This window comes from Hemiscyllium ocellatum, chromosome 18 (assembly GCF_020745735.1).
Source record: "Hemiscyllium ocellatum isolate sHemOce1 chromosome 18, sHemOce1.pat.X.cur, whole genome shotgun sequence".
In the NCBI taxonomy this organism is placed as follows: Eukaryota; Metazoa; Chordata; class Chondrichthyes; order Orectolobiformes; family Hemiscylliidae; genus Hemiscyllium; species Hemiscyllium ocellatum.
Window position 1 is genome coordinate 23788683 of NC_083418.1, and position 23748 is coordinate 23812430.

The 23748-nt window shown below is 44.0% G+C and overlaps 1 protein-coding gene across 4 annotated transcripts in view; it reads left to right on the plus strand.

Moving 5' to 3' along the window:
- b4galnt4a (beta-1,4-N-acetyl-galactosaminyl transferase 4a) overlaps positions 1-5062 on the plus strand; it is a 691590-nt gene extending 686528 nt beyond the window's left edge. For all 4 annotated transcript variants that reach the window (XM_060838421.1, XM_060838422.1, XM_060838423.1 and 1 more), the window contains 2 exons: positions 794-920; positions 3557-5062. In XM_060838421.1, the coding sequence (XP_060694404.1) occupies positions 794-920; positions 3557-3683 (254 nt within the window). In that variant the 3' untranslated portion in view covers positions 3684-5062. The remainder of the gene's footprint in view (positions 1-793; positions 921-3556) is intronic.
- The last annotated feature ends 18686 nt before the right edge of the window (positions 5063-23748 follow it).

Below are 23748 nucleotides of genomic sequence, written 5' to 3' on the forward strand. Positions count from 1 at the left end.
ATGATTTCATTGCTGTGTTGCCTCGTGATCTCCATTTGGTATCATCTAACCTTTATGCCTGTGGTAATGACTAAAGATGTAAGGGGGAATGGCATGAGTTCAGTTATTTTCAAAGCTTGAAATGAAGTCTCCGGCAATGAGCTTTGAGAATGTTTATCCAGCCGTAACCCAATGGGAAAGGCCTGATGTGACAGCCAGCCCAACAAAATGTAGTGGATCCTACTATGGTTTCCTCATCTATATTGGTGGTGGGGGGGGCGGGTGGTGATGATTGAAGGTACCCGTGTTGATGGCCATCCAATGACTTCTGTTTAAAGATGCTTATGTGGATACTGGGGTAGGGCAGGATCACTTTGGTCTTGGTTTCCACACAGGATGAGTGAGGCATCATGGGACTAAAGGCATTTATAGAATCTTTATTGTTGTCTAAACCTTCAACGGAATAAACAAAAATAGAAGGTCTACTTGACAAATAGGGATAACAGGAACAGCAATGGTACAAGAAGGCAGTTCGCCACCACCTTTTAGCACAACTAGGTTGGGCAATAAATGCTGGCCATCCAGGGATACCCACGTCCCATGATTGAATATAGGAAAGAGCTTTTATTGCTCACTTGTTGCCACCTGGTTGACCGAGGGCACTGGCGGACTAGGATCAGCCAGGCCTGAAGTCCTCTGCTGATAGTGTACTAGTTATAGTTATGGGTTCATGGGTTTTCTTTGAGCAGTTTGTGTTTACAAAGGTGAGTGTCCCATACACTGACTCTTTCTTTTCTTCCAATACATCCTCAAGGGTACTGGGAAGTAAATGGATTTGGGCTGTTTGGTATCTTTAAAAGTGATTTCGACAAGATCGGAGGAATGAACACTGAGGAGTTCCGAGATCGATGGGGTGGAGAGGATTGGGAGCTACTGGACAGGTAACATTGGAGGAGAAAATGGGTTTGCTTCTTCCATATTGTGCTGAGATTTGATATTTTTCACTTTTTATTGGTTTGTGTCATTGTTGTTCGAATTCAATAGAACAAATTGTCCCTTTCTAGGGATCTAACTCTAAAGCCAAGGAAGCCAAGAATAATCTTCCATAGCTTCACCATGATTGAGACAGGCATTTTCACAGTCATAAAGTAGTGGGCAGGAGAATGCACGTGGATATTAAGTGGACTTTCAGAGGGCATTCAATAAAGTTTGCTAAAGGTGAAACTCTCATTTGAAGAAATATTATTGACCTCATTAAGAAACTAACTGAGAGGCGGGAACCAGAGTTGGGATAATGGGCAGACACTCTAACTGATTGGAGGGTGATTAGAACTGTCCAACAACATCTGTCTCAACTTTTCACAATATTTATTAACTGCTTAGATAAAGCCACATATCCAAGTTTGGCAATATTGCAATAAATGGTGACAGTGTAGATGGAAGTATTACAATTACAAAAAAAATGATAAATTAAGTGAATGGGATAATTTATGGCAATAAACTTTTAACTCAGGCAAATGTGGGAGGTCTTGTTGCGGCAGCACTGGACATTGGGGAGGCCACCTTTAGAATACTGCATACAATTATGGTCATCATTCTACTGGAAAGATGTTGTGAAACTTATCAGGGGCAGAAAAGATTTGCAAGGATGTTTCTGGGATTGGAGGGCTTGAATTATAGGGAGAGGCCAAATAGACTGGCACTTTTTTACCCCAGAGCATCAGAGGCTGAGGGGTGACCTTGTAGAGGTTTATAAAATCATGAGGGTGATAGGGTGAAAAGACAAGGTCTTTTCCCTGGGGTGGGGGATTCCAGAACTCGAGGGCATAGATTTAGGGTGAGAGGGGAAAGGACATAAAAGGAACCTGAGGGGTTATTTTTTTCATGCAGAGGGTGGTGCATGTATGGAATGAGCTGCCTTAGGAAGTGATGGAGGCTGGTACAATTACAGCATTTAAAGGGCATCTGGAGGGGTATATGAATAGAAAAGGTTTGGATTTTGGAAAGGAAAGGGACGTGGGCCAAGTGCTGGCAAATGGGAATAGGTCAGATTGGGACATCTGGTCAGCACAAACAAAAGGTCTGTTTCTATACTGTATGACAGTAAGTGGGAGGGCATATACAGACCTAAACAAGTGATCCAATGGGATATTTATAGTGGCAAAGAGCTAGTAAAAGTGGAGAACTGCAGAAATTTAGGGATACATTATGGAATGTTGACCTTTTTTTAATCTAGAAATTAGAACACAACAGGTTAGATATAATACTACAGATCTGCAAAGCCCTTAAACTAGAACACAGTGTTGAGTTCTGGGGCGCAACTCTTATAAAAGGATATACTGGCATCAGAAGGAATGTACTATAGATTTACCAGAGGCAAAGTCACGAGGACTGCAAATTCACAACAAGTGTATAAAACAGGTTACATTCATCGGGAATTAGAGAGGTGACCTGATCAGTGTTTCAAGATATTAAGAGAAACTAATAAAACAGTTTAGAGTAACCTATTTCTACTGATTGGGCACTCGAGCATTATGGTACATAGCTGTATGGTGAGAGCCAAGTCATTCAGGTCTGAAACCGAGAAGCTGTTTCTCATGAAAACTTTGGGATAAGATTGGAATTTTCATATGCAAGTGGAAGTTGATTTTGCAGTGATAGGTAATTTTATATCTGAGATGGCTAGATTTTTGTTCAAAGATTTCAAAGGGCCATGGGGCCAAGGCAAGTGTAGGGAATGAGCTCACAGGTCAGCCAGGATCTCATCGTCATTGAAGAGATAAATAGTCATCTCCTTTCTCACTGTTCCTATGATGATTTGTTTTGTTACTCGGCGACTTGAGCCCGTCGGCAGAAGCAACAAGAGAAGCATCATTCTCCAGAGGGAGAAAGAGAGCGTGTATGCTAGCAGCATCGGAAGAGAGAGGGAGGGTGGATAAGTAGTGCCTAGAGAGAAAGTGTTTTGTTTGGAGGATACGTATTGGCATTAAAACATGGAAAGGGGGCAGTACTGTCCACAGAGGGATAAAGAACTAACAGCATCTGGGAAGAGACACACATGGAGAGAATGAAGCCAATGACATTGGCCTAGGTCAAGAATTGTGGGCCAGCAAAGGTCCAGAGTAACAGTGAGCAAGAGTGGGCATCAGCATTGGTGCAGCAAGAGAGAATATGTTTTAAATGTGGCTGAGAGTGTGTGTGTATGAGGGTCAGGATTGACTCTGAGACTGAAAGCAAATATGAGACAAGAGGGAAGAATAGTGACCAAGGCAGGGAGGAAGGCAGCAGAAGAGCGTAAAACTACAAACAATGGGAGGAGAGAGCATGAGCAGAGGCTGCAGAAGATGGAGCATGTGAGTAGACCCTTCACCAAAGGAAAGGAATCTAGAGAGTATAATCTCAAGATAATGCACTAAGATAGGACATTTTAAAACTGAGGCAATGGTGACAGCATTTTAGGGAGCAGTGCGATTTAAAAGAATTCTTAGGCACCATCATTCATTGTCTGCAAATGGGCGACAATGAGACAGATTAATTCCAAAGACATAATGAAACCCTTTGTGTTTCCATCTCCCAGGGTTCTTCAGAGCGGCCTGGAGGTTGAACGATTGCGCCTCAGGAACTTCTACCATTATTTTCACTCCAAGCGAGGGATGTGGGATTCTCAGGCCAAGAAAACCACAAAGGAACTGAACGAGGGTTGAAACTTTGTCTATGCACTTTAAGAAAAAGGACATAAACCAGCAGACGTATGCTCCATAGGCAAACCAGCCAATTACTGAGCCATGTAGGAGCATTCCCTATTGAAGACCGTGTTTCTCCTTTTTGATCCCACATGGAATTTCTCTCTCCGAACCCCGCTGTTTGTTTTCTCTTCTCGGCGTTCCCAGAAGTCTTGTGTTTTGGTTATTCCACAACCAGTAAAGAACTGGACAGAAGCCAGGAAGAATAGAGGCAAGGATTAGGAGTTTGTATATTGGAATCTTTTTGAATTGGGACATATCCTTAGACATCGTGGTATGCCTCCTTGTTGCAAGTTTGATCCTCTTGATCCAGCTCTGTGATCCAGTCAGTTGTTGCTGTTTTTTTACCATTGGTCACAAGCACCAGAATATTGGTTTGTCTATCCAGGGTTTCCTTTTGGTGCATAATATATTGGATTACAAGTGTATGCAGCTGGTTCCTTCTCTGAGCAAATGACATCCCTCTCCAGCTCAAGGGAACCATCACTGGCCTTTGAGCACATGCTCACCATAAAAAGAATACACACACGCCACATGCTCACTCTCACACATCATTACTTCTTGGACCAAGCTTGTTGGGAATGTTCACTCAAGCAACAGTGACACAAACTGTCCTCGGCTTTCTGGATCCCATTCAGATGCATTGCCAGTTGGTTTATCTGACCTTCAGAAGGTAGTGCATGTACTCAGTAAGCTAGCCACTTCAGGTCTGACCTAATGAAGCCTTATTCTGAGGGATGCCCCTGGTCTGGAGAGGGATCCCCATTTTGGTTATTACAAAAGCCAAGCTGAATCATCAGTCCCCAACAAGGGTACACATACATGTTACTGAACATATGTATTGGTAATTATACCCACTGAGCTGTTATCTGCCATGACATGCAAGGAAAGAGTAAACTCAAGCATAAGACTGATGCCAAGGACTTTTTGTGTCAAAAGCTAGATCAGTTCTGCACGGTGATTTTAAAGACAGTATCACAGCTTCTTCTGTGAAAAACCATCTCACTTGATTATGACCAATCTTACAGAAAGCAACTTTGTCTCATTTTTTTTTAAAAACACCTTGAAAATCAAACATGGAGTAGAGGTACAGGGTGTTGAGGGGAATTTGAAGTTTTCGGAACTAATTTATGGAATTGAATCTTAATTAATATTTAAACCGAATCGTTGAGACTAAATGTTACACTAGTTGCGTTGAGAATTGATGGTACCTTTTAGGATGTTCTTAGAATGATGTGTTCTGAACTTATAAAATGGAAAATCAGTTTTAATCCACACTGCTAGTTAGGAATGTTGCTGTTTGATATCATCATCATCATCAGGAGGATTTATTGTTTACAAAAATACTCCAGGCAGCAGAATTGCTTTTGTTATTAAGTATTCTGGATGAAGGATTTTTTTATTAAAAACATTATTTATTCAGATAACAGTCCTCCAATTGAATTGGTAAAATATCTCTGTCTGTTGTCACTGGCAAATAGTCAGTGACAAATTGTAATCGGATTACATAATTGACAATGTTGAATTTGAAAGAAGTCTCTTTTTAGTCTTTGTTTTTAAATGGCTGACAGCTAGTCTTAAGAAAGATTGTTGGGCTTCCCCATGCATCTGGATGTTGAGCTTGATGCTCCTAGGTGCTGATTATAGTCAGGTGTTGATAGGACACTAAAATTGGCCTGTGTATGTGGAACTAGTTTTGAATAAAATTGAAAAGTAAACATGCCTTTTACGAACTTGCCGTCTGTCTTCATTCCCGTTCAGAAAGTCAATTGTTGACCATCCTCCATGGGGTCAAGGGAGCTTTGAGATGGCACAGCTACATATGTTGCAAACTCAGACCCAAAGTCAGCTCTCTGAATACAACTCAGAGTCATCCAGCATGGAAGCAGGCCCTTCGGTCCAACTTCTCCATGCCAACCAGGATTCCTCAATTGAACTAGTGCCATTTGACTGTGTTTGGCCCATATCCGGCTAAACCTTTCCTATTCATGAACCTGACCAAATGCTGTAATTGTACCCGCTTCCACCACTTCCTCTGGCAGCTCATTTCCATACATGCACCACCCACTGCATGAAAAAGTTGTCCCTTGAGAACCTTTTCAATCTTTCCCCTCTCACCTTAAACTTATGTCCTCTGGTTTTGTACTCCACTCCCCTGAGGAAAAGACCTTTCCCATGCAGCTTTTGTGTGCCCCTCATGATTTTATAAAACTCTGTAAAGTAATCTCTCACCCTCCTACGCTTCAGGAAAAAATATCCTAGCCTATCCACTCTCTCCTTGTAACGCAAACCTTCTCGTCTCGGTAATATCCTTGCAAATCTTTATTGAACCCTGTCCAGTTTAATAACATCCTTCCTGTAGCAGGGTGACCAGAATTGTATACAGTACTGCAACTGTGGTTTTACCAGTGTCCAGTACGGCTGTAACATGACATTCCAACCCCTGTACTCACTGATCTGATCAGTAAAGGTAGATGTGCCAAATGTAACTTAATCCACCCTGTCTATCTGTGACACCACTTTCAAGCAACTATGTACCTGCACCCCTAGGTCTCTCAGTTCGACACCACTCCTCTGGGCCTACCATTAACTGCAAGTCCTGTCCTGGTCTGTCTGACCAAAATGCCTCCTGGGTGGGACTGTTATTAGGTATTCTGTGCTTCACCAGCGGAACCAGCAAAAATGAGAGGGAGGATTGCCAAATGCTGAATCCTGCCCTGGTCTCCTACCCATGTGCCCCCTGATCCCTGACATTCTCATCATTATCCCGGTCTGTCCTCGTTCGCTCTGAGTGCGAATGACATTGCTGATGGATACAGGGGCTGCCCTCAGCTTCCACCCCCACTGATGGTGACACTAAATGCATCGCCACCAGCCCTCAGGGGTTGGGGCATTTGCTTTAGGGGTCCTCAATCGCAGGGGAAAGAGTCAAAGGTGACCACTTATGTGCCTTTTGATTCTCTCCCATAGATGTGGCAGTGGCTCCCTGCCAATTCTCCAAATGGTGAACAAGAACTCTCTAGCCCCACAAAATCCAGACCAGTTAAGTGCTGTTGGGATTTCGATGTTGTATTTGAGTCACATTTGGACTAACCTGAATAACGATGTTATGTTATCGTCCTTTGAAACTTTATGCTAAATTCAACTGCTCCTGGAACATTTATTACTTATAGTTCTTAGAATCAGAGAGGTTTACAATACAGAAACAGGTCCTTCAGCCCAACTTGTCCATGGTGCCCAGTTTTCACAATTAAACTGGTCCATATCCCTCCATACCTATCCCATCCATGTACCTGCCCAAATGTTTCTTAAATGACGGAATTATATTCATCTCCACCATTACCTCTGGGTGCCCATTCTCATGCTCTGCATGAAAAAACTTGCCCTCTGGATCCTTTTGTATCTCTCCTCTCTGCCCTGTGCCCTCTAGTTTGAGACTTCCCTACCATGGTGAAAGGCTGTTGATGATCTATGCCTCTCATGGTTTTGTAGATCTCTATAAGTATTCCCCTCAGTCTCTTATGCTCCAGGGAAATAAGTCACAGTCTATCCAACCTCTCCTTATAACTCAAACCTTCCAGTCCACGTAGCATCCTAGCAAAGCTTTTCTGCTCTCTTTCTAGATTAATAATATTGTGATCAGAACTGCACACAGTACTCCAAATGTGGCCTCACCAAGGTCTTGTACAAGACATCCCAACTCCCATACTCAGTGCTCCAACTGATGAGAGCGAGCATGCTGAAAGCCTTCTTCACCGCCCTGTCTACCTGTGACTCCATTTGCATGGAGCTATGAACCTGTACTCCTAAATCTCTTTGATCTTTCACACTCCCCAAGTCTTACCATTGACTGTGTAAGTCCCGCCATGGTCTGACCTACCAAAATCAACACCTCTCATTTATCTAAATTAAACTCCGTCTGCCATTCCTCAGCCCACTGGCCCAGTTGATCAAGATCTCGTTGTATTCCCAGATAGCCTTCTTCACTGTCAATCTTGGTGCCATCTGCAAACTTGCTAACCACAGCCCCCAAATTCTCATCCAAATCATTTATATAAATGACGAATAATAGTGGATTCCACACTGATTCCAATTGGCTAGCTCTCCCTGGATCCCATGAGATTTAACTTTGCAATATCTTGTCAAAGACCTTGCTGAAGTCTATGTAGACAATGTCTACTGCACTGTCCTCATTTACTTTCTTGATACCCTTCAAAAAGATCAATCAAATTCATAAGACATGCTTTCCCATGCACAAAGCTATGCTGACTATTGCAAAGGAGTCCTTGCCTTTCCAAATGCATGTAGATCCTGTCTGTCAGAATCCCCTCAATATATTTGCTATTTACACCAAATGGCCTGTGATGTGATTTGACTTAAATTCTCAGAATTTTTGGTCTGTTTACTTACCTATCACATTAGTGTAACTATACTCCTACATGATATAAATTCTTAGCCACGATTATCACATTCTTTGACAATTTGGTAGAGCAGTCTCAGAATCTCTCTTTAAAAGTTGCACATACCTGACCTGGCCAGCATGTGGCACCAGCACTCTGTGTTCATATCAGAGATGTTGGTGTAACGTACGTAGTCCAGGGTAGGTGCACTAATCACACTGTCCTGTCCCCTGCAGAGACCAGCAAAGTTCACAACATGGCCAGACGTCTGTGCCTCACTTGAGTCAACTCACATTTAAAATAATACATTTGAACAAATTGTCATGAGTTTAAATGTTACCGGTTTGTGGTTAGATGGTGAGGAGGTGGGAAGGGACAGTAAAATGCCACATTTGGGGAAAGGTGTGGGGGTGGGGGAGGGAGGGGGGTGGGTGTTGGAATTTTATGGAGTTAGGCTAACTTAATCAGGCAGGAGATGAATTTCAGTCAGCTGTTTTGTGACATGATTATCCCACGATGGATTCACACTTATAATATCGAAAAGGTGACAGGGGTGGCACGGTGGCTCAGTGGTTAGCACTGCTGCCTCACAGCACCAGGGGACCCAGGTTTGATTCCAGCCTCAGGCGACTGTCTGTGTGGAGTTTGCACATTCTCCCCGTGTCTGCGTGGGTTTCCTCTGGGTGCTCTGGTTTCCTCCCACAGTCTAAAGGTGTGCAGCTTAGGCGAATTGGCAATGCTAAATTGCCCGTAGTGCTAGGTACACAGGTCAGAGGGAAATGGGTCTGGGTGGATTACTTTCGGAGGGTCGGTGTGGACTTGTTGGGCCTAAGGGCCTGTTTCCACACTGTAGGTCGTCTAATCTAAAGAAAAACCAGGCAACTAAGACCATAGGAGCAAGAGTTGACTATTCAACAACCTCCGCTATTATTCGTTCATGGGATGTTGGTGTCACTGGCTGAGCCAGCATCTATGGCCCATCCCTCACTGCCCAGAGGGCAGTTTGAGAATCAACCAGATTGCTGTCGGTCTGGAGTCACATGTAGCTCCGACCAGGTAAGCTTGGCAGTTCCTTTCCATAAAGGGCATTAGTGAACCAGGTGGGGTTTTTTCCCAACAATGGTTGCATTGTCATCATAAGACACTTAATGCCAGGTTTTTTTTTTACTGAATTCAAATTCTACCATCTGCCATGATGGGTCTCTGGATGAACCTGAGTCTCTGGATGAACAGTCCAGTGATAACACCACTACGACTTCACATTCCCTCCATGATGATGGTTGACCATCTATCTCAAAAGATCCTATCTTCTGCTAACCCCATATTCTTTGATACCATTAATAGCTAAAGATCTCTCAATCTCTGTCTTGAACATACTGCGTGACTCAACTTCCACAGTTCTTTGAGATAAAGATTCAATCCAATGAATCCATTGATTCAGTAATCTCTGTTTGAAGAGATTTCTCTTCACTCCCTTCCTAAATGACTTGCTTCTTAAGACTGTGTTCCCTGGCTTTAAAACACCCCTTCTCCCCACTCCCTCTCGAGTGCAGGGAAACATCCTGAGTCTAGCCTTTTAAGAAGTTTGCAAGTTACAATGCAATCACCTCTTCTTCTGGGCTTTATTGAATACAGTCTAGATTATAGTGGTGCTGGTAAAGCACTGCAGGTCAAGGAGCAGGAAAATTGACGTTTTGGGCAAAAGCCCTTTATCAGGAATTCTTCTGCCCAAAACGTTGATTTTCCTGCTCCTCAGATGCTGCCTGACCTGCTGTGCTTTACCAGCACCACTCTAATCTAGACTCTGATCTCCGGCATCTGCAGTCCTCACTTTCGCCTTTATTGAATACAGGCCGAGTCTCCTCAATCTGTTCTCATCAGACAGTTTCAAAATACCCGAAATTACCATTCTGACCTCCCTCCTGTCCACAGAAAATCTTTCCTTTCTTGGATAAAGGGATGAAAACTGCACACGACGCTCCAGGTGTGGTTTCATCAAGGCTCTGTACAACTGAAGCGAGATGTCTTTGCTCTTAAACTCCAATAGTCTTGTCATAAAGGCCAAAATGCTGTTTTCCTTCTTAACTTCTGACTGCACTGTGCATGTTAGCTTTAGCAAGATTTGAACAAGGCACCCAAGTGCTTTTGCACGTCAATCCTAATCTCTTAACACTCTGTACTTCAGTTCCTCCGACCAATGTTGTCAATCTCACTGTTAACCACATTCTAGGCCAACTGTTCTTGACCCTGCATTCAGCCCATCCAAACTCCCAGGACGTCTGTTTACATCAATCCCATGAGGACGGAGAATAGTTGGGCCCCAAACAAGGCCAGGAACGGGGGAGCTATACATCAGGGCCTGGGGCTCAAAGGACCCATTTGGTCAGGGGAAGTGCCACAATGCTCAGGTCAAAGGGCAGATGCATGTCCATTGTGATCAGGTGAGGGGCAGGACCCCAGTGTTCAGATTAGGTTGTGGGAGGAGGGGGTGGTTGCCCAAGCTACTGTGCCCAGGTCAGAGATGGGCAAGGAGCCAAGCTCAGAAGCAGCCTTGCAGTGCCCCAACCTGAAAACGATCCATTTATTTTGATTCTCAATTTTCTTCCATGAGCCAATCCCTAATCCATCCCAATGTATTTCCACCTGTCCCACGCATTCTAAATTTTACTTAGCAATCTCCAAAGTTCAGGCCCTATAGAAAGCACTCAGAAAATCCAAATACACCGTGTCACTGGTTCCTCTTAATCTAGTAACATCCTGGAAAATCACTAGCAGGTTCATGAAACATCGTTTCACTCTCATAGTCAGAGGCTGAGGGATGACCTCAGAGAGGTTTATAAAATCATGAGGGGCATGAATAGGGTGAATAACCAAGGTCATTTTCCCAGGGGAGGGGAGTCCAAAACTAGAGGGCAATAGGTTTAAGGTGAGAGGGGAAAGTTTTAAAAAAGAGACCTGAGGGGAAACCTTTTCACACAGAGAGTGGTGTGTATACGGAAGATGAAGTGGTAGAGGTGAGTACAATTACATTTAAAAGGCAACTGAATGGGTGCATGAATAGGAAGGGTTGAGATGGATATGGGCCAAGTGCTGGCACATAGGACTGGACCAATTCAAGATGTCTGATCGGCACAGGCGAGTTGGACCGAAGGATCTGTTTCCGTGCTGTATGGCTCTATGGTGCCCACATCCTGTGAATGAATAAAAATGTTCACCACCCTATGGGATATGGCTGAACCTGTTTCCTTGTTTTTATATTCATGGAACATAGGTGTTGGTGGCTGGGCTAGTATTTACTGCCTGTCCCTAGTTGCCATTGAGAAGGTGGTAGTGAGCTCTGCCTAAAACCACAACAGTCCACGTGCTGCAGGTTGGCCCCCAATGCCATGAGGAAATTCCTTGCTCCTATGCACTGTAACGGGCATTGTTGGAGATCGGTGGAGATCCATCCAAATGGTGTAGATGATCTCAAGCCCTGTAAGCAATTTGCCAGCTGGTTCTCTGAGATGGGCCCATCTTTACACAGAACCCTGGGACCCTCATTTTCTTACCTTGAACAACAGTCCCTGCAAACCCCACCTCCTGCCAAATCTCCAGGAACTCATCCACATCCCAGAGGGTTGTAAAAAAGTAGCTAGAGACAATAGGCAATCACTCAAAATTCTACAGAATGTTTCTGCAGATTGAAAGCTGCAAATGTAACCCCACTATTTAAGAGAGGAGGGAGGAAGGGGGAGAGAGGGATGATGTAGTGTCTCCCTGTTAGTCCAGGAGGCTTTTTTTTTGTGGGTTCCACCCATACCAGGACTTTAGTAAGACCTTCAACAAGGTTCCACATAGTAAACTGATTAATAAAGTTTGGTCACAAGGAATTCAGGGTGAGCTTGCCATTTGGATGCATAACTGGCTTAATGGAAGGCGACAGAGAGGTAGTGGAGAGTTGTTTTTCAGACTGAAGGCCTGTGACCAGCAGTGTTCCACAGGGTCCTCTTTCGTTTGGCATTTATAGAAATTATTTGGATGAGAGTATAGAAGGCATGGTTAGTAAGTTGGCGGATGACAGCAAAATTGGTGTGTGTAGTAGACAGTGAAGAAGGTTTTCCAAGATTTCAAAGGGATGTTCGTTAAATGGGTCAATGAGCTGAAAAATAGCAGATGGAGTTCAATCTGGATAAATGCGAGGTATTGCATTTTGATACAAGAAACAGGGACAGTGCTTATATAATTAGCGGTAGGGCCCTGGGTAGTGCTATAGAACAGAGGGACCTCGGGGTTCAGGTACATAATTCCTTGAAGGTTGGGCCTCTTATAGGCAGGGTGGTTAAAAAGCATTTCACACACTTGCCTTCATTGCTCAGACCTTTGAGTATAGCAGTTGAGAAGTCATGTTGAGGTCATACAGGACATTGGTGAGGCCTGCTCTGGAGTATTGTGTCCAGTTTTGGTTGCCCAGTTATAGGAAGGATATCAAGCTAGAGAGGGTTCAGAAGAGGTTTGTCAGGACATTGCTGGGTATGGGAGGTTTGAGTTATAAAGAAAGGCGGGATAGGCTGCGTCCTTTTTCACTGGAGTGTAGGGGGTTGAGAGACAACTTTATAGAAGTTTATAAAATAATGAAGGGGAAAGATAATGGTAGCTGTCTTTTCCCTAGGATGGGACACAATTAAAAGGTGAGCAGAGACAGATTTAAAAAAGACAAGGGGTAAACTTTTTCCACAGAGGGTGGTTCACATATGGAATGAACTTCCTCAGGAAGTGGTGGATGTGGGTACAGGTACAATGTTTAAAAGACATTTGGATAAGTACATGAATAAGGAAGGTTTGGAGGGATTTGGGCCAAGAGCAGGCAAGTGGGACTAATTTAGTTTGGGAGTATGCACGGCACAGACTGGTTGGTCTGATTCCATGCTGTATGACTCTATGACCTGGTGCATTGTCAGCTATTTGGACCCTACTGCATTCCACCAGGGAAGTTTCCAAATGATGGGAATGGTAGAGGTCCACTTACAAATCTCCTGGAGATAGATGACCAAGATAGGCAATGGAAAGACCAAATGAAGGACCATTTTCCTGGGCCTGCCAGCTGCCTCCACAGGCCCCAGACTCAGGTGTCAGCTGTGGGGAGACAGCACCCCCTTGTGGACTCCTGTGGAGTGGCAGAAGTATTGGAACCTGAACCCCTTGGCAAAGGCTGTCACTCTTTGGACGGGACCTATCTGCTTGACCATAGCAAAGGGAAGAGCTCTCTGTCACCTCGCCCCATGATGCAGACCCAAAATGCAAACCTCCTGCTCCTGTTTTCCCTGTTGCCCACTGTCCTCTGTGGTGCTGTTGAAGCTGCAAAACAGTCAGGCCTCTGAGGGAAGGGTGGAAATCCCACCCATAGCAACCTTCCCCCACCCCCACCTGCCTACTCTACAGCGCCTCCTCCAGGCAATATCACTAGAGACATCCCTAATCAAGCCTGTTGGCCACCTGTAAAAAAAGAGTCTTCTATGTGAAGACTTCCCCAGTTCTCCCAAACCCCAACCTCTCCTCTGGGATCATCCTGATCAGTGTTTGCGGAATATATTGAGCTGAGCTCCATTCTCAAAAATTTAGTCCCTCTGGCCATTGTAGGTTAGGAACTGAAAGAGTCCATTTCAAAAACAGAAACTCCTTCATTTATGTTCATTTCCTTTGCTGTTCATTTGTTTCTTTCTTTCCCCCCTCTCTCTACATTTACATATTTTCCTCCTTTGTTCTGGCCTCACTTTCTCGATTCAGATATTTTCAGCGCACAGTTTCCTCTTTTGCCTCTCTCTCTCTCTCTCTCTCTCTCTCGATTCTCCCACACCATGGTTGTGGTGAAGGAGAGAAATGATGTGAGAGGAATAAGGGGAAGAGGTGGGATCACCCTCGCTGCAGCCACCACGTTAGTGCCATCCAGTACAACTGCTGGACTTTGACTGACCTCTGCCAACTCTCGATTGACAGGATATCTGCCTCAGGGCTTACTGATTCAGAGGCGCTCTGACCAGCATCCAGTTCAGTGCCTAAGTGCCACTTAATGTAACTAACCTTTTCAAAAAGAGGTGATGGCCCAGTAGGAACAGAACAAAGTATAACATTTGATCATAGAATACCTACAGTGTGGAAACAAGTATGATTGGCCCAACAAGTCCATACAAACTCTCCAAAGAATAACCCACCCAGACCCATTCCCCTACATTTGTGGGTGGCACGGTGGCACAGTGGTTAGCACTGCTGCCTCACAGCGCCAGAGACCCGGGTTCAATTCCCACGTCAGGTGACTGACTGTGTGGAGTTTGCACATTCTCCCCATGTCTGCGTGGGTTTCCTCCGGGTGCTCCGGTTTCCTCCCACAATCCAAAAATGTGCAGGTTAGGTGAATTGGCCATGCTAAATTGCCTGTACTGTTAGGTGCAGGGATCAATGTAGGGGAATGGGTCTGGGTGGGTGCGCTTAAAAGGGTCGTTGTGGACTTGTTGGGCCGAAGGGCCTGTTTCCACACTGTAAGTAATCTAATCTAATTTACCCCTAACCTGCACATCTCTGAACACTTTAGCATGGCCATTCCACCTAACCTGCACATGTTTGGACTGTGGGAGGGAATCCACGCAGACACGAGGAGAAAGTACAAACTCCACACAGACTGTCGTCTGAGGCTGGAATCAAACCCAGGTCCCTAGCACTGTGCAGCAGCAGTGTTCGCCACTGAGCCACCGTGCCAGCCATTTGATAGACTTGCCCACTCACATATTTGAGAATGGAGAGCCAGTATGTTTATTTCCAAGTTTTTTGTTCACCTTCTCTGGCCTTTCATTCTGTGGAGGGGAATGGGGTGGAGGAGGGAGTGGGAGTGCTTTTGTTGGCCCGTTGCCTCAGCTGGGGGTTAGATATATTTGAGTTTATGGGAGACTGTCAAAAGGAGGACATTTTCGAGTACTAACCTAGTAGAAGTGTGAATGAAGAGACTTGGCAGCATTTGGGGTAGAATTGGAGAATACGCCACAATGTTGTTGATGTTTACATACACAGATTCTGATTGGAATGCAATGTGTGAAACGTGCCTCCAGGTCAGACTGAACAATTCGTGGGGCCCAGAGGCACTGCAGCCCATAGTGAGCCTTGTGAGAGCATCCTCATAAAGTTTTCTCATTTTCTTTAAATGTTTAATAATGCCGTTATCCCGACTGCCTCCTTTCACTGCGTTAAAGTTGAAGCATGTTGTTATTTAACCTGACGGGTTTCTAGGCAGACACACTTCCTGTCAAAACATCTGTGGCCTTCCTTGATGCTGCTAGACCCTTGGCCCGGTGCCACTGCCCACTGTAAGCAACAATATCATTTGTCAGTCACTGTGGCTGAACTGGGTGGCTAGTGTTAAAGACACATTTCCTTCCTCCCTCGCCAATCTCCCTCTCCCAACCCCCCACATTAGCCCTGTACATGTTTAATACGGTATGCATAATGATGACAAATTCAGCATTTGGACCCTGCGGTATTAGCTGTTCTCTATAGGAAATAGGCTTCTCCAGGGAAATTACCAGTGAGGACTGCTATCCCCAACAAATGCATGGGTGAGGAGAGAAGTAGACAATTAAACAGTCCACAGGGACAGTCTCAATGCTAATGAAATGGCTCTACTTGTCATGAATGACCATTCAAGGGAGGACATGTCAGTGGCCAGTGTCTGCATTAGGAACCAGAACATTTGAAAGATTGGTGGGGAATATTAATCTACAGTCTGCAATATTAGCTACTGTAGCTAAATGTGGTAGTAAAAAAGCACTGAAAATCTCTGTCCGGTGAACAATGGTGTCCTGAAACAATGTGCCCCATATTTTGGGCATGGGATGTTTGCTGGTTGTGTGGCAGGACTCTCCAGGAGAGAACGTAAACCAGCTTTTCAAGTAAAAACAAAAGTACTGCTACCTCCCCACTGTCGGCCTCGGCTGATCTTAACCCAATAGTTGCAAACTGGAAGGTATGGGTTTGATCTGTAGAGAGTGTTACAGCAAGTTTGTCTCACTGTGTGTGTTCAGGAAGTTGTAGTGTAAAGAGTGCAGGCTCACCAACAGCAGCTGCCAAGCCAAACACAACCATGTTTTCTTCTGAAGCAACTCAGTGCAATGTCAGCAGGTTCAAATTAATAACCGGTGAGCTGTTGTCCGGTGGTTTTAATCAAGCCCAGTTTTGGGAGCAGTGAGTGCCTTCTTTTTTTAGAAATCAAAACTAAACAACACCCGTTTCCAGACAGCACACCAAATAAGAAACCAGAGCTTAGTAAACTTATAAAACTGAAAAATATTATTCTGTCTCCACTTCCCAGTCTAGTCCATTGTGCATAGAGCCATAACATCAGAGTCATACAGAACAAAAATACACCCTTCAGTTCAAACAGACCATGTCGAACATAAGCACAAACTAAACTAGTCCCACCTGCCTGCTCCTGGCCCATATCACTCCAAACCTTTCCTATTCATGTACTTACTTAAACATCTTTTAAATGTGGTAACTGTACCTGTATCCATCACTTCTTCAGGAGGTTCATTCCACACATGAACTACTCTGTAACAAAATGCCCATCATGTCTTTTTAAATCTTTCTCCTCTCACCTTACAAATTTTCCCCCTTGTATTGAAATCCCCCACCCTAGGGAAAAGACACCTGCCAGTCACCTTTCTGTACCCCTGATGACTTTATAAAGTCTATAAAATCACCCCTCAACCTCTTGTGCTCCAGGAAAAAAACTCCTCACCTCTGCATATAATTCAAACCTTGCGTTTATGGCAACATCCTGGTAGATCTTTTCTGAACACTCTCCAGCTTAATAATATCTTTCCTATAATGGGGCGACCAGAACTGGACACGGTACTCCAGAAGAGGCTGCACCAACATGCTGTACTACCTCAACGTAACATCCCAACTCCTATACTCAAAGATCTGAGTAATAAAGGCAAGTATGCTAAACACCTTTTTAAACACCCTATTTAAATGTGCTGCAAGTGTCAAAGAATTATGTACCTGAACCCCTAGGTCTCTCTGTTCTACAACACTGCCCAACACTACAACACCTTTTATTGTATGAGTCTTGTCTTTGTTTGTTTTACCAAAATATAATACTTCACATTTATCCAAATGAAACACCATTTGCCACTCCTCAGCTCATTGACCCAATTGATCAAGATCTCACTGTATTCCCAGATAACCTTCGTCACTGTCCACTATGCCACCAATTTTGGTGTCATCCACAAACTTACTAACCATACCTCCTATATTCCCATGGAGTGGAGTCAGCACCAATCCCTGTGGAACACCATTGATCACAAGCCTCCATCTGAGAAACAATTCTCCACCATCACCCTTCGTTTCCTGCCTTTAAGCCAATTGAGTATCAAATTGGCAAGCTAACCTTAAATCGCACATGATCTAACTTTACTTATTAGTCCACCACTTGGAACCTTGTCAAAGGCTTCACTAAAGGCCAAATAAACAATGTCTACCATTCTACTTTCATCAATCCTTGGCTACTTTCTGAGAAAACTCAATCAAGTTTGTTTTCCGGCACACAAAACCATGCTAACTATCCCTAATCATTCCTTGCCTCACCAAATGCATATAAGTTCTACCTTTCAGAATCACTTTCAACAACCTAGCCACCACCAAAGTCAGACTCACAGGCCTATAGTTCTCAGGCTACTCCTTACATCCCTTCTTAACCAAAAGGCACAACATTAGCCAATTTCCAGTCATTCAGCATCTCACCCATATTTGTAGACAATACAAATATTTCTACAAGGAGCCCCACAATTTCCTCCCTAACTTCCCACAAAGTTCTGGGATATAATAGACCACAGAAGGTCTCTTGAGATTTACCAGTGTGCACCAAGTGCAATTTTTGACCGTCCAAATGCAGAGAAGATTCCAGGAGTGAGGTTGGCAGCCAGAGTGAGATAATAAGCTTCTGAACTGTAGTATCCAATGTGAACATGTAATTCAGCTGTTAACAGTCTAATTTAAAATTCACTTTGAGAAAGATTTCTCGAAAGTGGTCAATTCCCAGAGAACTTCGTCTTTTCAGTCAGTATGCAAGATGAATTGCTACCACTCCGGGTTGATGGGTTTGGAATTCCAGACTCTTCCAAATGTGGACATGGAGCTGGAGGGGGTTGGGTAGGTGAAGTATTTGGAGGCTTCCACATTCTGTTAGATGGTTGGACTCTGACGATACTTGTCCTTCCTATGTCTCTGTACGTGCTGATGCTTTCTCAAATGAGCTTTGCCATTTTGGTTAGTCGCAAGTCAGGGATTTCCAACAGTCAGCTTTGACCCTTTGCAAAGATTCTTTAATACTAGCTGAATGTTGCTCAAAGCCTGGTGAGGTAGCTGGGATTGAAAAGGATCCTGCTTGATGATTGGAAAAAAACTTGCCCATCGCATCGACTTGGTACACCAATTATTTTTGAAACTTTTGCTATATTACAGAACAGCATGACAGTCAATAACAATTGTCCAGGCTACCAGGCAAAGTCCCATATCCTTCTTCTGATATTGCTTGAGACTTTTTTTGCATATACCTTAGCAAGTAAATGGGTTTTGGGTTTAGCCACTGACAGCACTTCAATCCTTGCAGCAATTATAAGTCTCTGGAGTGAAATTATTATTCATTATTATGCTGCAGATTTAGGTGATTCAGCCCATTGTGCTAGTTCTGGTTCTATTACTGGTTGTCAGTCTCCTGCCTTTTCCCCTTATCCTTGCATTCCATTCCAATCCAAGTAACTATCCAATATCTTCTTGAACCTGCTTCCACCATATTTCCACGCATTGCATTCCATTTCGTGAAAAAGATTTTTATCCCCCGCATCCCTTGCATTTCACACTTATGCCCTCTCATTGATGTTTCTTTTACAAGGATTCCTCAGCCTTTTGATTCAGGGACAAGAGTGCTTACATTATATCATTGCTGTCACATGAAGGGACTTCTTAAAAATAAATGGGTTCATAACATTGTGTTATGGCAAATTTCACTCCAATTAGTTAAATGGTTAATAATAACATCCAGAATGGTTTCTCTGACTTTGTATGAGAATCTTTTCGTGGGAATGAGACAATGCGGGAAGCATTTTCACCAGCATGCACCGATGTTGCAAAGTGACTTACATGGTCACATACTGCGTGGAATTTTCCACTCCCTTGAGAAGGATGGACAATGGCTGGAAATGTGGGCAAATATGAAAAATGAAGAATTTCGACACAAAACAGAAGTTTCCAATTTTCCCCTTAATGTTGAAACAGTGAGTTCAGAATTTCACTACTGAGCAGCAACTACCATGCTTTTGCATTCTCATCAGTAGCTCAACTTGTTTCATTTCTATGCAGTCCAGTGATTCTCCTCCCTCCCCAGACAAAGCTGGTTCCAAATCTCATAGTCAGTGGTTATCTGGGTGGCTGCAGCTTGCTGCTTGCCTCTCTGTGCCTTCAGGAACTGTGTCCTCATTGCAATGTCCCTGCATCCTCCAGACACTGCATCCTCCCCAGTGGGCCCTCTGTCCAGGCAAGTCAGCAATGGCAAATCACCAGGCTTGCCAGATCATTACACCTGCTCTCACATCAATTCCCACCATTTCAGACCTTCAGGGTTTGATGTTTTAGCTCAGAGACACATACAACTTGCATACCTCTCCTAAATGCTTTAAAGGTTGGGCCATACATGTGTCCTATGCATCTGTACAGGATGCTCTTACGGCTCTTAGTTTCTTAGCATTCACTGACTTTGTGGTCATTGGTAGGCCTCCAGCCTCTGCTAATGCATTTTTTTAAGCACACTGAGAAAGTCCACAGTTCAGTGCACTCAGCAGTCAAGGGAGTGGACAAATTGTTTTGTGGTATTGTGATTTGTCAACATCAATAGACAATAGACAATAGGTGCAGGAGTAGGCCATTCTGCCCTTCGAGCCTGCACCACCATTCAATATGATCATGGCTGATTATCCTTAATCAGTATCCTGTTCCTGCCTTATCTCCATAACCCTTGATTCCACAATCCTTGAGAGCTCTATCCAACTCTTTCTTAAATGAATCCAGAGACTGGGCCTCCACTGCCCTCTGGGACAGAGCATTCCACACAGCCACCACTCTCTGGATGAAGAAGTTTCTCCTCATCTCTGTCCTAAATGGTCTACCCCGTATTTTTAAGCTGTGTCCTCTGGTTCAGCACTCACCCATCAGCGGAAACATGTTGCCTGCCTCCAGAGTGTCCAATCCTTTAATAATCTTATATGTCTCAATCAGATCCCCTCTCAGTCTTCTAAACACAAGCCCAGTCGCTCCAGTCTTTCAGTATAAGGTAATCCCGCCATTCCAGGAATTGACCTCGTGAACATACGCTGCACTCCCTCAATAGCCAGATGTCTTTCCTCAAATTTGGAGTCCAGAACTGCACACAGTACTCCAGGTGTGGTCTCAGCAGGGCCCTGTACAGCTTCTATACTCAATCCCTCTTGTTATGAAGGCGAGCATGCTATTAGCCTTCTTCACTACCTGCTGTACCTGCATGCTTACCTTCATTGACTGGTGTGCAAGAACACCCAGATCTCTCTGTACTGCCCCTTTACCTAAATTGATTCCATTTAGGTAGTAATCTGCCTTCCTGTTCTTGCCACCAAAGTGGATAACCATACATTTATCCACATTAAACTGCATCTGCCATGCATCTGACCACTCACCTAACTTGTCCAGGCCACCCTGTAATCTCCTAACATCCTCATCACATTTCACCCTGCCACCCAGCTTAGTATCATCAGCAAATTTGCTAATGTTATTACTAATACCATCTTCTATATCATTAACATATATTGTAAAAAGCTACAGTTGCGGTACTGATCCCTGCGGTGCCCCACTGGTCACTGCCTGCCATTCCGAAATGGAGCCATTTATCACTACTCTTTGTTTCCTATCAGCCAACCAACTTTCAATCCAAGTTAGTACTTTGCCCCCAATACCATGCAACCTAATTTTGCTCACTAACCTCCTATGTGGGACTTTATCAAAAGCTTTCTGAAAGTCCAGGTACACTACATCTACTGGATCTCCCTCATCCATCTTCAGAGTTACATCCTCAAAAAATTCCAGAAGATTAGTCAAGCATGATTTCCCCTTCATAAATCCATGCTGACTCTGACCTATCCTGTTACTACTATCCAGATGTGTCATAATTTCATCCTTTATAATAGACTCCAGCATCTTTCTCACCACTGAGGTCAGACTAACTGGTCTATAATTTCCTGATTTCTCTCTCCACCTTTCTTAAAAAGTGGCATAACATTAGCCACCCACCAATCTGCAGGAACTGATCCCGAATCTATCGAACTCTGGAAAATAATCACCAACGCATTCACGATTTTTTGAGCCACCTCCTTCAGTACCCTGGGATGTAGATGATCAGGCCCCGGGGACTTATCAACCTTTAGACCTAACAGTCTCTCCAACACCAATTCCTGGCAAATATAAATTCCCTTCAGTTCAGGTCCTTCAGCCACTGTTACCTCAGGGAGATTGCTTGTGTCTTCCCCAGTGAACACAGATCTGAAGTACCAATTCAGTTCTTCTGCCATTTCTTTGTTCTCCGTAATCTTCAAGGGCCCAATTTTAGTCTTAACCATTTTTTTGCCTTTCACATACCTAAAAAAACTTTTACTATCCTCCTTTATATTATTGGCCAGTTTACCTTTGCACCTCATTTTTTCTCTGCATATTTCCTTCTTTGTAATCCTCTGTTGTTCTTTAAGAGCTTCCCAGTCCTCCGTTTTCCCACTTATCTTTGCTATGTTATACTTTTTCTCTTTTAACTTTATATGTTTCTTAACTTCCCTCATCAGCCATGGCCACCTACACCTCCTCCTAGGATCTTTCTTCCTTTTTGGAATGAACTGATCCTGCAACTTCTGCATTATACACAGAAATATCCGCCATTGTTCCTTCACTGTCATCCCTGCTAAAGTATTGCACCATTGAACTTTGGCCAGCTCTTCCCCCATAGCTCCATAGTTCCCTTTATTCAACTGAAAAATTGTCACTTCCGATTGTATCCTCTCCCTCTCAAATTGCAGATTGAAGCTTATTGTATCACACCAACTTGTGCCAACAACTTGTATAGAAAACACACGCATGTGTTTCAGCCAAACAGCCGTGTGGGAACATCAATCAGGACATGTCCTTAGAGGCATCAAAGAGAGACTATGGTTAACCAGGAGTTACCACCACAGCCAAGAAGAGGCCTTGTCCAATTCTAGTCCAGAAGGTCAAGTGTAACCTGTCAGGGGATTACAGGGAAGTCAGTCGGAATGCTGTGGAGACCCCCGTCTGGCTGGTGGGTCACTTCTTCAGACAAAGGTAGGGACTGAGTGTGATGGCTGTAGATGGGGGATGTAGGAATAGGTCAGGTAATAAGCTGTACCTCAAAAACTATCCAAAATCCATTTTCTTCCCTTTCCTTCAATCCCTGTGACAGAATGGCTAACTGTGGCGTGACATCCTTTTGACTCTGATGAGAATTTGAAGAATTTCTACTGTTTTTATTGGGCGGACAAGAGATGTCAAGCATTACAAGGGCAATCTGTAAAACATCAAGCATGAAAGAGAACTCTAGGGCCCTGCTCCAGAAGGGGATTAACTGTGATGCTGTGGTTATGCTGATGAACATCCTGAGGAAGTGCAAAAGGCAAGTAGTATTTGGACAGACGAGGTGAGAGAGAGAGAGAGAGAGCGCTGTTGAATGGATGTGATGCAGTTGTAGTCCATGAGCCTTGGTGAGAGATATGCACAGTGACAGAGTTATAGAGTGATTGCTGAACTTGTGTGGGTGAGATCGCAAAGAAAAGATGCTGGCCTTTACTCTTGAGAGGATCATTAAACCTTTCTCCGCAATGCTGGTGCATTTTACTGGGACACTGCGCTGACCTGAGCTGGTATTCCAGTCAGGATGAGTTTGGTAGCCAGTCCTCCTTGGAAAGTCACCTGGACAAAACACAGCCCTCTTCTCTACCACTCCAATCATCAGCACCTCCAGTAAACCAAGGAGCAACCAATGGGCCATCATCTTTCAGAATGGCATGCAGACCATAGTGTGAAGGATTAGCTCCTGACTCACAGAGCCGGAAGGGGTTCGAATATGGTACCCACGGTGTGAACGTCACAAAGATCCGGCAGCAGAGAACATTTCTCCCTCTCCTGCCGTGTGACTTCATGAGAGAAGTGCTGAAGAGGACTGTTGCAAAATTAATGAGATGAAGAGCGGGAGACTGCAAAGGCGCAGGGGTCATGATGAACAGTTGCCACAAATTCTCACTTGAGAACACACTGGCAAGAGAAAAGCGAATAACTCAGCCTTAGCGTCCTTTGCAAAATGTGAATGTTACAGCAAAGGAGCTTTTCACACTGACGATCAGTTAACTGATCAGCGACTATTGCTACTTGGATAAGATGGATGCCTTAAAATCTAATAACAAAGCAATGAAAGGAAATATTCACAAGATAATTTTCTTCCTTAAGGGGCCAGTGCAGTCTGTCCATAAGCTTAACCACAACAGCACAACTAATCCCCTTCTGGAACAGGGCCC